Genomic DNA, 12,871 nt, shown 5'->3' on the forward strand with positions numbered 1-12,871 from the left:
TTGATCTAAATGTTTCTGGACAATTCAAAATCTTTTCAATTTTCTAATAGCAAATAACTTCCTCATCACCACAATCATATAAACATAAAAAATATCCATTTAACATCTCTACAATTTTCTTACCTACTCTACTTAATGATAAGTAATACTTATAATATCTTTTAGAACATTTTCTTTAAGCTAAATTACTAGTGTTTCATCTCATTTAAACACCATTTAATCAAATATGGTTAGTTCCATATAAAAGTCCAGCTGTTTACAGTCTTTAACATATATCATCAACATCAATAGCTTATTAAAAATACAGTCAAAGATATCCATTTAACAATAATACCTTTTAAACAAGATTTCACTAAGCTAAATTGCTGCTATTTCACCAGCAATGATAGCTTAACCTTTCTACCTCACATGTGAGCATATCAAGCTATATGAATCACCCTTTTATTTTTTTAATTTGTTTTTGAATAGAAAGAAATTTCCCTTATCTTCCCTTTACACCCCTGCCATGTTTATTTTTTTCTTTTTCTTTACCCCTCTACCAGACCTTTCTGTTTTTTTTCCATTAATCCACCATAGTGTCTGTAATGGAGTCTTCAGTTGCAGCCACATAAACATAGCTTCTTTCAGATGATCAGCTGAATTGTCCTTCTCTAAGATGACACGCAGATCCCATGGAAGCTTGCTTCGTAATGTCTGGAATAAATCATACGTCTTGAATTGTGGCCAAGCTATCTTCTCCCTCTCCAGCATACCACTTAAATCAGTTGCACCTATTTTCTTTCCAGTTTCTGATTTTCCTTCTGTCTGTAATGGAGTCTCCAATTGCAGCCACATAAACATAACCTCTTTCAAATGACCAGCTAAATTGCCCTTCTCTAAGATAACACGCAGATCCCATGGAAGCTTGCTTCATAATGTCTGCAATCTTAAATTGTGGCCAAGCTGTCTTCTCTTTCTCCAGCCTGATACAGAGCTCAGTTGGACTTATTTTCTTTCCATTTTCAGATTTTCCTTCTGCTTGTTGGATATTTTGCATATTCTGTTCAGATGCAGGTTGCTTGTTGAAAGCGAAACTAAAAGCAATATCTAATTTATCAAAGCCACTTTTTTGTTCAGTTAAAAAACAATCAAGTCGCTCTAAAACAGTTTTCTGACGCATTATTATTGCCTGCTGGGATAATTGCACAGCTATTAGAGAAGATCGTATTTCCAGGAATGATTTCTGTATTCCCTCCCTGATAGCAGTAAATTATCAAGGCTTGGCAGGTGTCCAAGGGTCCCGGAACAAAGAGAAAAATGGCCGCTACTTCTTGGCAGCAGTCCAACACAGACCAATCAGAGAAAGATCCTCTATTACTCAATTCCACAGCACAATTATTTGCCCTTGGAGAGATTAAAGAAGATAAATCTTTTCCTAACTTACAAACAGTTCTGTCTTTCTCTCCATTATGCAATTCGCCGCTTTTCAAATCCGTGGGGGGGGAAGGTTTCATTCCCCCACCATCCAAAGGGCTTTTTAATTAGCAAAATAACCCAGCTTATTCCACGGGTATCATTGCAGAAAAAAAAGAAAAATACATTCCAATAGATCTGGTGTGTTCACAAAAGCTAAGACAAAAGCTAAAAAAAGTTGTATGTCGAGAACTTAAAGAGGGCAGCACTCCCTCTGGTCTTGCCCAGCTGAAGAAAGCTTGATTTTCTCCCACTAAATGTGGAATTGCCATTCCACATCCTATGGGGGATTCGCCAAGCAATCTCTCTAAGCCCCTACAGAGCTTAGATTAGGCCCCCACGGCCCACGACCGGGCATTTACCAGCGTGATAACGGAGGTTCGTTAATCACGTCTGTATCGTTCCGACACCATACTTCTTCTCCGTGGTGGCTCCATTTCTGTGGAACCCCCTGCCTCTGGAGGGCAGGCAGGCACCAACATTGTGCTGCTTTTGGTGTCTTCTGAAAACACTTTCATTTCACTAAATGATTCAGCCTGTTCCAACCAGCCGTGGTTTTACTGATATAGCTTTACTGATCTTGCTTTCAGTACATTGTTTTATTGGGTTCTCTTTTATGGTTCATTGCTCTGAAGTCTCTACTCTAGAACATGGAATGGTAAGTACATCTTGCAAATAGATAACAGATACAAATTTAAAAGACATGCAAAATTACAGCATGGAATATTTATTCTAGAGCATGAAAACAGGTTATGATATGGTTGCATTTTATATAAACTGTCTTGACATTTTATAATTGGACAGTGTATAAGAAAACTTAAATAAATATCCAATAAATAAATAAATGACAGAGGTAACTAAAAAATCCATGTACATCTGGTCCCAAATCAGCATTATCTTAAAGAATTGTTTTTGCCTTGGAATTCTTGTTGAAAACCATTTTCTTTTGCAAATTGATGCATCATTTTTTTTCCTTTCTCCTTTATAAAGGTTGCAATCCTTAGTAAAAATTCCAGGAGTTATCACTACATGCTGGCCAACCTGGTAAGACCTTACGTTTGTTTGCTTGGATGTATGGATGTATGTATCAAAGAAATTCAGTACGAGTGATACACACACACACACACACACACACATTTAGGTCATGTCATTCTCAATTAGTCCAAGCAAAAATGCTTGAAGGACAGATGCTAGAAATGAATGAACTGTTGAACTAGTTCTGTATGCCCAGAGAATTGGGAGTGGGCTAGATTCAATTTATCTTTCTACTTCCCATGTAAGGTACCTTTATAGGATTTCCTTCAATTCATTTCCTGATTTCCTTCCAAGATTCAAATAACAGAATAACAGAAGGATAAGAAAACAATCAGAAAATCAGTAGTATATTTGAATGTTGGCTCCAAATATCCTATTTCTTGATTCTGTTTAGTGGCTGTGGAACTGCCATTTCCCCCCGAATGTTCATCACATGTCATGGAGAATGTCATGGAAAAATGCAGTTCCAGAGGACTCTAGGAAACCAGCTGTTGGGAGGGAATTCTGATGAGTTTCCTTCCCTCACTGTTGAAATTCAGCCCACCTCTCTTTATCTCCTTTGAACAATCATATTCCCATATGATTGCCAGTCAATAAAAGTCAAGAGAGATATGAAAAGGAGCACCCACCAGCACAACAGGGATCAGTCTTCAGTGATGCAGCAAGCTAAATATAGCCCACCTTTACATAAGCTGGTACCCTCCACATTTTTGGGGCTCCAGCTCCCAGCATTTCTGGTCAATGGGCATGCCGGCTGGGCATGGCAGGAGCTGGATACTAAAACAACACCAGAAGACACCAAATAGGAGAGGTTGGAATAGTCCAAAGGCATCCTGAGGAGCCAGCTTTTGACAAAATAAACCCAAAGATGGGTCCTGGCAGGTTTTCACAGAGGGGCCTTTCCACAGTGTAAGGGCAAAAGCTGAAAATGCCAGGTGATCACAGCTCTCACACCTCTTGACTGCCAGAGTTGATCCTTGGATGGGATGTAAGAGAGAAGGTCCTTAAGTGCCTTCTGATAGTTGGAACTCTAAAAAAAAGAAGCCCTTGAAATGGGGGCAACAAGCCAGTAGGTAGTCAGAGTAGGTTGGAAACATAAGATATTCTAGTAACATAACATTTTCAAGTGTTTTAACCAGGGTTACGAAACCCTGGTTCTAGGGACCAAATCCAATTTGTCCTTACCCACTTGCTTTCCGCTCTCCATTTTCTGGCTTCCTGTCTTTTGAACAGGTTTTCTACCCCTTCTAAAGGTGAAAATGCATCTCTCCTAAGGCTTAGCTGGTGGCAATAAGAGTTTTAAGCAGAATTATGTTGATGTTTGGGGTGTTTTTGACCTAGCCCTCTGTCTAGTCACTGCTACCTGCTTAGTCTGGCCTGCCCACTTTCCGAGAGCATTCCTGGAATGGAATTTGTTCCTCAGGCTAAAAGAGGATCAACACCCCTGACTGAAGAAGTATTTCAAAAGCTTCCACTGTGCTTAGGGCTACCTAAAGTAGCTGTCTGGATCCTGACCAAATATATATTTTATATTCACTGAAGAGTACCCCCTTGGTTTTATCTGAAGGCACTTTCATGCCCAAACACTTTAAACCTAATGCATCACTTGGATTTCCTCTCAAATTATACAGTTAATAATCCAAATCTCTTTTTAATCATACAAACTCATGTTGGAAGGTAGGACATTATGCTTAGTTATTTTATGGTTGTTACGAAGAGTCTAAGTTAATCCATAATTCTATCCAGTCAAGTTTCCATACTGCTTAACAATGCATTTGACCAATTCCAGAAGCACATCTACAGCTTTTTGTGCAGGGAACAGAGAAAAAAACCTTGTCTAATATTTAGTAATTCACAGAATGCCCTAGGTCTATCTATTTTTAAAATACACTTTATGATAGGTTTTTCCAAGTGTTTCTTATTACAGTGTTACTTTTTAAAATCTCCTCTCCACTTGCTTTAAAAGACACTGCATTGCATTTGATCCTGCTATAATTGCACACTTTTAGAATCTGAATTCCTTTTACGAGTAGACGGCTCCTTCTTAAGTCCCATGAGTTTTGCCATGTGTCCTTTCTTTGCAAGTTCCCAGGCAATAAGGATTAATTTTAAAACATCATCCTGCTGCAGAAGGACTGATCAGGTCTCTGTGCACAATAGACTGCATTCTCTTTCCCTGACAGTGGTGCATTGGGTGCATTCAAATGTACAGAATATGTATAGAAAAATGCATGATATGGAGAAAGTGAAGAGGGAGGCATCTTTCTTCTTCTCCCATAATACTAGGAACCCAGTTGGCTCATCCAGTGAAGCTGATCAGTGGGAGGTCTGGGCCAGATCAGCGGAAGGACTTCACGTCGGGCATAGTTCAGCTATGAAATTCCCTCCCACAGGAGAGTGACTGGACAGCCACCAGTCTGGAGGGACTTCAGAAGGGACTGGAGAAATTCATGCAGGAAAAGGCCATCCATGGCTAGGAGTCCTCATGCATTCTACTCCACTGTCTCCAGTTCCCATAACCCTCTGCACGTGCACGGCAGCTGCTGGGGAATATCCTTACTTTGGACTCAGGGTCTGTTCATATACCAAGCAGATCAATGTGGTGGAAGATTTTCCTGTGTAGGATTGATGTAATGTTTGTCTCTCTGATGGAAAGAAGCACCAAGGCACCCTCTCTATTGCCTTCCCAGGGATTTACAGACATTTCAGTGGAAAGAGTGGTCCAAGGAGGTGCCAATGTAACTGGATTTCAGATTATTAATAATGAAAACCCCATGGTCCAGCAATTTATGCAGCGCTGGGTAAGACTGGATGAAAGGGAATTCCCAGAAGCAAAAAATTCTCCATTAAAGGTAAGTTGTGAAACAGTGTCCAGATGGGTAAGAAGTGAGCCTGTGTTTCCCGAGTACTTTCCATTCCCAGGCTGACTAGGGTTCTCGCCCATTGGAATAGCCTGTGCTTTTCATGGCATGTGAGCTAGACTGTCACTTACGTAGTTGGTTGGTGCAGCTTCTTGTATTGGTTGTGGTTCCTTTTTTAATTTGTTTATTTTTATGCCATCTTTTGATTTCAGTTACATTTTAAATCCAGATTTTATTATTAGCTGCTTTGAGTACCATTTTTTGGCAGAAAGGTGGGATACAAATTTAATTACTTACTTAAGTAATGGCATTGATAAGAGCTGCAAGATGTTCTTTATGACACTTTAGGTGCATTTTTAAAAAATTAAAAATGGCTTTTGTAATCAAGAAGTGGTCCTCTAGCTTTTAAAATATTCCTAATGTTATATGCTATGTTATGTTACATATGTTCAGGGAATTGTACTAATATGTGCACACAAGTGCCTCTAATTTGTATAATATGTGTATTATATTAAATAGGCAAGACCATTCCCTTTATTATTTTTTAAATCCCCTGATCAATTTTTTTTGATCAGGAAGTAAAATTGGCTAGGGCTTAAAACCATGATACTTTAATTTGTCCATATTTTTTCAACTCTTTCCTCCCTTGCTGGCTTTTCTTTGCATGCTTATGAATTTGTTAGTCAAATATGGATAAAACAGAAAATTAGATTTGTCTCTTGGCATGATTTGGAAGGGACTGCAATAAGGCTTCTGATAGTTATTGTAACCTGAGTAAAAAAGAAGAGAAAAGCAAATTCACACTTGTAGGCTCTGTTTGGACCAGCTATTACAAAATCCTCTTCTTGTCCTTGTGAGAACAACAGTTGACAGAAATAGGATCTTATTCTCTGGCACATGACAGAATATTCTGATGCTAATTTTTCACATTTAAAATAGAGCAAGAATTCCCCTTCTGAAAGGCAGAAGTAGGATGATAAACATGAAAGAGGAACCAAAGTAATCATGCTGGCAATACATAAAATACCTCTGTCTGTTGTAGTTCCTTTATTAGGCCAACAAAAAAATCATTTAAAATGTGCCTGAATGGGGATTCTCTAGATTGGTGATGGAGCATGTTAGTGCAGCATTGCAAAAAGCAGGGTGAGAGAAGGAAATAGCAGGAGAAACTCTAAATTGTGACTTCCTGCTCAGCATCCCAAGATGGAAGAAGTGGTGGGCACACAGTTATGAGCCTCAGCTTATCTGAGGGTTGCTGCTCAGACCTGCAGCTTCCCCTCATTCTGCTGGAAGCAAAAAAGAGAGGGGAAGGGGCCCTTCCTTCCTTCCTTCCTTCCTTCCTTCCTTCCTTCCTTCCTTCCTTCCTTCCCAGAATTAATGTACTGCTCTATATCTAATACCGTTGTAAGCAATCAACAGTCCAAAAAAGAAAAAAGCATCAAAATCAATGGGCACAGGTGACAGAGTGTGCGTAATACAGTACTCTAAATAAGCAAGCAAAATGACCACCAGCAGAGCATTCTGTTTATACATTTTTACAGGAAAAAAGCAGAGAATTTAAAATCAAATTATGCCGATAAAGCCACAGGTGGTCACCCAGGGAAGGCTTGCTTAAAGAAAACATGCTGAAAACAAAGCCACTGTGGTGATATCAACAAGCAGGGAGTTCTACAGAGAAGGAATCAGCAGACTGAAAACTCCAGTCTCAGGGGACTCCAAAGCAACAGAGGAGCTATGCAGAGCCTCCAGGTGACCCTCCTCGGATGACCTCACTGGCTGGGCAGGCTGGTCCAGGAGAAGGTGCTTTCTCAAATAGGAGACTGCCCATTCTCAAAAATATAAAACTCAGCTAACATTGGAAGTGTTTTTCATCCTGGATGAAGCACATGGGGTCTTTTTGCCAGTGGACCAAAAGCAGAAGGCAATTCTCTTAGTTAAGGGGGACTCCTGCCAGATACTGTTGGGCTACTAACTATCCCAAGTGCTGGCAGAGCGGGCTGCAGGTTCATGTTCGGGAATCAGATTCTCCTGTCCTGCCCGCAGTTGTCACTTTCTGTTGGAAATGTTTGACAGTCGGGAAGGCAGTTGTCCTTAGGTGGAAACTGTAATTTATTAAGCTGGGGCAGCTACCACTGAGAGCAAGGACCCAACCTCTCTGTGCCTTGTCTCGGTTTCCGAAGTTGATTAAATTAAAATGCATGGTAAGCTGCGTTGTGAGAGTCCCCCACCCCATAAATGGCAGTCAGTGGAATGGAGCAGGTGGCAGGGAACTTCCCGATGCTCCGACCTTGCATGCCACGCTTTAGATGAGCAGATGTCAGCAAGACAAGAAGAGGAGCTGTCACCCCATTGCTGCTTGCAGAGGCTGTGATGTGATTTGGGCAGGGGGGCTGCACATTGCAGTAAAAGAGGGGGGAGTTGCAAAGAAGGGTGGGAAAGGGCCAGAGCTGCATGGAAATTGCACATGATGGGCGATGCAGCATGGAGGGAACGTTAGAAAGAAATGCTATCATTTGAATCGATGCAGAGGACATCCCGCTGTGGCAGGGAAAGAGTCTAGCCAGGTGAATAATGTTACCAGCTTGTTCAGTCTGCTGATGGCTGCCAAGGTGCCACCCCAGTGCAAGCTCTCACACCACCCGAGGCAGGAGAGAGCGCACGCCAACGCATGCCACCATGCCCCTTCTCATCACTGTGTGCTGGGCCCCCGCTTCTTGAATTCGCTGCAGCCACGGTCTGTCCTCTCTTGGCTTCATCATGCAGAGAACCACTTAGCCGGAAGACCTGTCTGCCAGGGTCTTGAGAGTATGCCCGTTCTCATAAGTTCCTCGCAGTTGCTTCTGCTAGTCCCTTACCTCTGTCTAAAACAAGTCAGAGAGAACCTGTGACTGCTCTGGAGTTTCTGACTGGCAGATCTCTCACTACAGAAAATGCTGCAACAGGAGAGAGGCTGGCATGAGAGGTTGTTTAATAAATAGGCAACATATGAGGGGCAGGTTGCTGCCCATGAAAAAGAAATTTATTCAGAAAATCTCTGGCTGTAAAGAGGGTTCTGCCTCAAGTTCCAAACTAAATGGAATTCATTCTCACCCACCTGCCTTTGCCATTTAGAACTCTGGCCCTTTTTATGAATAAGAAGGTTTATCAGATTTATAACCTCAATAAGGCTGTAATTTTGAATCATACAAGAAAGCAGTGAAACAGTTTCGTTGTGCTTTCCTATGAAAAAAATAAGCAAACAGATTTATAGCTGGTGATGTACATATCTCAGGAAACAGGAAATAAGATCTGGGAAGATGTAATTCATGGTTGCTCTGTTTTTAATATCAGACGCTCTATGTTAGCTAGCTCATTCTTTAAGAAAGAAAAAGGAAAATGGAATAAAAATGAAAGGCATGTTATATGTTGCAATTGATTCATTGCAATGGATGTACTAAATGTGTCTGTCTGACTGATGATCTTAACTGGGGCTTATTTTGGGGGTGGGGCTTATATTAGGAGCATCCTGAAAAATCATGCTAGGACTTATTTTCCAGTTCAGCCTCATTTTCTGGGAAACAGGGTAGTTACTGGTGGGCTGGTATTTTTGACTCTAGCCCTTCTACTTTCAACTTCACCCACCACTGGAACATGAACCTTGGGAACTTCTCTGAAATAGAATCAGGCCCTCGATCTGAAAATGATTCAGCGCTCCTCTTCCATGCACCATCGTCAGGCCTTGCATTCACATGTGTAACTTTGCATGGGGAACAAGCTCATAGGATCACAGTGAAGATCCCACCAAGGCTATGCCCACCAGCGGATATGGACTCCAAGGGGTTCTTTGAAATGGAATTTGGACCGTTAGCTGAAAGAGGCCCTGCATCCCATTCTCAAAGAACAGGAAAAAAGGATGGTCTTCGAAAGGATGACAGAGAGGAAAACGCCGTGTGAGCTTACAGGGTGTGGATCAAGTATTCCAAAATTCCTGAATTAAAACAACTGCAAAAGCTTCACACCTCATTGAGAGCAATGTAAAACATTCTGACTCTGGTGGCGCTACAGTTCTGTGTACACATGTGGCACTTGGTTATTGTCCTTGTTGTTAAGATGTGGCTTGATGGTGAGCTTTTCCATTTCTCACATAGGATGTCTCCAAGAAGTCACCTTGAACATTGCTTGTTCTGGAAAGGTGGTCTGTACATTTGCATGTAAAGGAAGGAAAATGTGAACTCTCTTCCCCTCCTGGAAAAACTTACATTTGGGGTGGGTTGGTTCCAGGCTCTTAGCCCCAAAGTGGTTCCCAGAATGCGGTTTGACAAAGTGTCCCCTTTGCATTGCGTTTCCTCTAGTATACCTCTGCACTGACCCATGATGCCATATTGGTAATCGCAGAAGCATTCCGGTATCTCCGAAGGCAGCGTGTCGATGTGTCCCGGAGAGGTAGTGCTGGAGACTGTTTAGCAAACCCGGCCGTGCCTTGGAGCCAAGGAATCGATATAGAGAGGGCACTGAAAATGGTAAGGACAACAGAGGGAAAGAAGACCCAACCGTTCATGTCCGAGAGTATCTTTGGGAATTTTTTCTGTCCATCTGTGCCATATAATGCAGCAAGGGGTGCCTTGAGTGTACATAATATCTTATTTTATTCCAGACCTGTTGGGCTACACCCCCATAAATCATGCTTCTCCCATGAATAGCTGTCAGCAATGCTGGCTGGCTGGGGCTGATAGAAATTGTGCTCCAATACGTCTGAAGGTTAGCTGGGTTAGCAAAGGCTGTCTTACCAGGTCGTAACTCTGGAGTGGGCAATGCACGGCATGAGCCCCTGTTGACCACATGTATTTTAAAAATGTGCAGGAAATTTATTTATTTTTTCCACTTCTACACCACCCTATAACCCAAAGGTTCTCTGGGTGGCTTATGAATGAAACAAATTAGGAAAGCTTCAGAAAACCGTGGTGGTGGCATAGAAAGCTTTTTTTTCCAGCTAAAATTGCCTGTTCTAGCTCCCCCCCCCCCCCCCCCCCCAATAGCCATGTTGGCTTAGAATGGACTACTTTTTGTTGTAGTGGTGATGTGGCCCACAGAGGAGGTAACCTGGCCCTCAAACTGCCCATTGTTGCCCAGCCTATCCTAAATTCGACCTGTGCTGGGCATAATTTTCTTGGAGCACAGGCTCTACCCTGCCCTTTGCTGCAATGTGTTCATGGAAATCATGCTGTCGGTCTGTGAGTGTGATGCTTTGCATGGTCTGATGGGACAAGCTTCAGCCTCCTGCCTGGAACCCTGAGCAGCAGCTGCCAGGGGGCATTGCCTGGGGACCTCCCTGGGCTGCCCTCCAAGGTATTCTCCTCCCAGTCTTTTTGAATCAGCTTGCATAGTTGCAACACGGCATGTCTGGTCTTACTCTGCCCACCATTTGCTTTCCCCAAGGTGGATCAGGGGCCCATACGGGCCCAGAAGGAATGCAAATTGTGGGTAGCTGAAGTCCTCACCTTTTTCTCTGCAGCAAGATTAACCACCTGCTAAAAATTTTCTCTGCCCCCACTTCCCTCACACACAAGGGCTTCTGCCATTACCTGTTTGGTAAGTTTGGACAACCCAGTTGGGACTGGGGAGAAACGGTGTAAACCATGGGACGATCAGGCAGACTTGTAGAGAAATCTGTGGATAACTGGAAGGACTGGAAAGGTGGAAGAGAATGTGTCTGGTGGGAAAGGCCTAGGGGTTCCAAGGGAAGGGTGGCAGGCAGCCCATTCGGAGGTCTAGGAGTGAGAAGTCTGGGGGTGGCGCATGAACGTCTAGCACGGATTGTGTATGTCCCACATCAGTGTGTTATGATTTATCACTGTTAAGGTTCAAGTGCAAGGAATGACGGGAAATATCCAGTTTGACACCTATGGACGTAGAACTAATTATACCATTGATGTGTACGAAATGAGAACCGGTGGGCCGCGCAAGGTAAGCAATGACCAGAGGGAACTGCATGTCGTTTCCCTTCGCTTCGAAGGTAATGTTCAGCAAACAGGGTCGGCATCAAGGGTAGTTTAAGGCTGGGCACCCACTGAGGTTCCTCAGCACAGCAAGAGCTCCTCCTCTTCACTGTTGCGAACCGCTTGCTCTCTTGCGGCTTGTTTCGGCTCGGACGATGGTGGTGGTGAGCAGGAGAAGGAGATGTTGCAACCTGCTCGCCCACTGACTCTCTTCTTGCCAAGCAAGCGAATGGTAGCAGTGATGAAGAAGCAGAGGTGGAACAAAAGCAGCTGGTGATCATGGTAGCGAGAAGTTTGAATCCCTGAAGATGACAGCCCATTGTGGGTTTCTTGGCCAGGAATCTTTGAAAACCTTGAGCTGGCACTGCAAGAAAAGATCCAGTATCTGACAGCAAACGCATCAATGAGGCCAAGCGGTTGCAGCAACCAGCAGGACAAGATGCAAACTAATGCAATCTCCTTCGTGTTGTTTGCTTTGGTTTTTTATTGGAGCACCCAAATTCATTATACGCAGATAGATACAAGATCATGGTTCTGGGGTGGGAGATAATACGTTTGGGCACAGAATTAAGAAAGGTCTCTCTGAGCTCATGCTTAGCCCAGATTATTACTTTTCATGCCATGCAAGAAGTGAGCTCACAGGTCTTTCAAACAAGGATACACTCTTGGTTTTCCCACACGGAGTCTCTATTCCAGCTGCCGACTGTATCACTATTTCTAAGCAAGCATGAGAAATAAGCCCTTGCCTTTAAATTGCCCTGCATTCTACTGTAAGAGATGCATCTGCATTCTGCATGTCCTTTGTACAGGGGGTAGGATTTTGACCAGGGGGCCATAGAGTTAATTGGGTTGATTGTGCAAGAAGCATAATTAAAAAATAAATAAAAATAAAGAACTTTTGTCATTTTGGATGGGTTTAATCAGTTGATTTATTATTATCCCCAAAGTCACCCAGTAGCTAGGATGAATGTTTACTGAAGTGTTCACATGGTACACAATGCATTAATTTGGGAAGTTCTCTGTTCCATTATAGGCTGGCTACTGGAATGAATACGAAAGATTTGTGCCTGCAGTAGACCCCACCATCTCCAATGACACTTCCTCTGTGGAAAACAGGACCATTGTGGTCACCACCATCCTCGTAAGTTCTGTGAAAGCCAGTTTGTAATTAGCTGATTGGTCTCATGGGATCACTCTCCCAGCAAGTTCCTCTTCTTATTTCCAAACTAAATCAAAAAGGGATCTACACGCTTGAGGCTTTTCTTGTGTGGAAGATACCCAAATAGTCATTAACTGAGTCGTGGGTCAACAGTATATTTGCTCCTCTTCATAGGAAAATGGGTGCTGTTTGGGTGGCAGGGTGGGGGTCTTCCTGATGAAATGTCACAGCTCCCCATAGCATGTTCCATTACTCTCCCACCACCTTCAGCTTTCTGATCCTTCTTCTTCTGCCAGCGCCACTGAAGCAGTTCAGTAAAGGTGGACATCTGCAGACCCACCTGAAGACTTCCAGGACTTTTTACTTACTTATTTATTGATTGATTTAAA

The 12,871-nt window shown here is 42.7% G+C and overlaps 1 protein-coding gene across 1 annotated transcript in view; it reads left to right on the forward strand.

The window, feature by feature from the left end:
* Positions 1–12,871, forward strand: part of GRIA3 (glutamate ionotropic receptor AMPA type subunit 3) — a 139,718-nt gene that overhangs the window by 93,042 nt on the left and 33,805 nt on the right. Inside the window, exons 5-9 of the mRNA XM_044427159.1 lie at positions 2,443–2,496; positions 5,178–5,339; positions 9,680–9,847; positions 11,187–11,291; positions 12,357–12,464. Coding sequence (XP_044283094.1) covers positions 2,443–2,496; positions 5,178–5,339; positions 9,680–9,847; positions 11,187–11,291; positions 12,357–12,464 — 597 coding nt within the window. The remainder of the gene's footprint in view (positions 1–2,442; positions 2,497–5,177; positions 5,340–9,679; positions 9,848–11,186; positions 11,292–12,356; positions 12,465–12,871) is intronic.

Source organism: Varanus komodoensis, unplaced genomic scaffold (genome assembly GCF_004798865.1).
Source record: "Varanus komodoensis strain SLA01 unplaced genomic scaffold, ASM479886v1 scaffold18_3, whole genome shotgun sequence".
Lineage (NCBI taxonomy): Eukaryota > Metazoa > Chordata > Lepidosauria > Squamata > Varanidae > Varanus > Varanus komodoensis.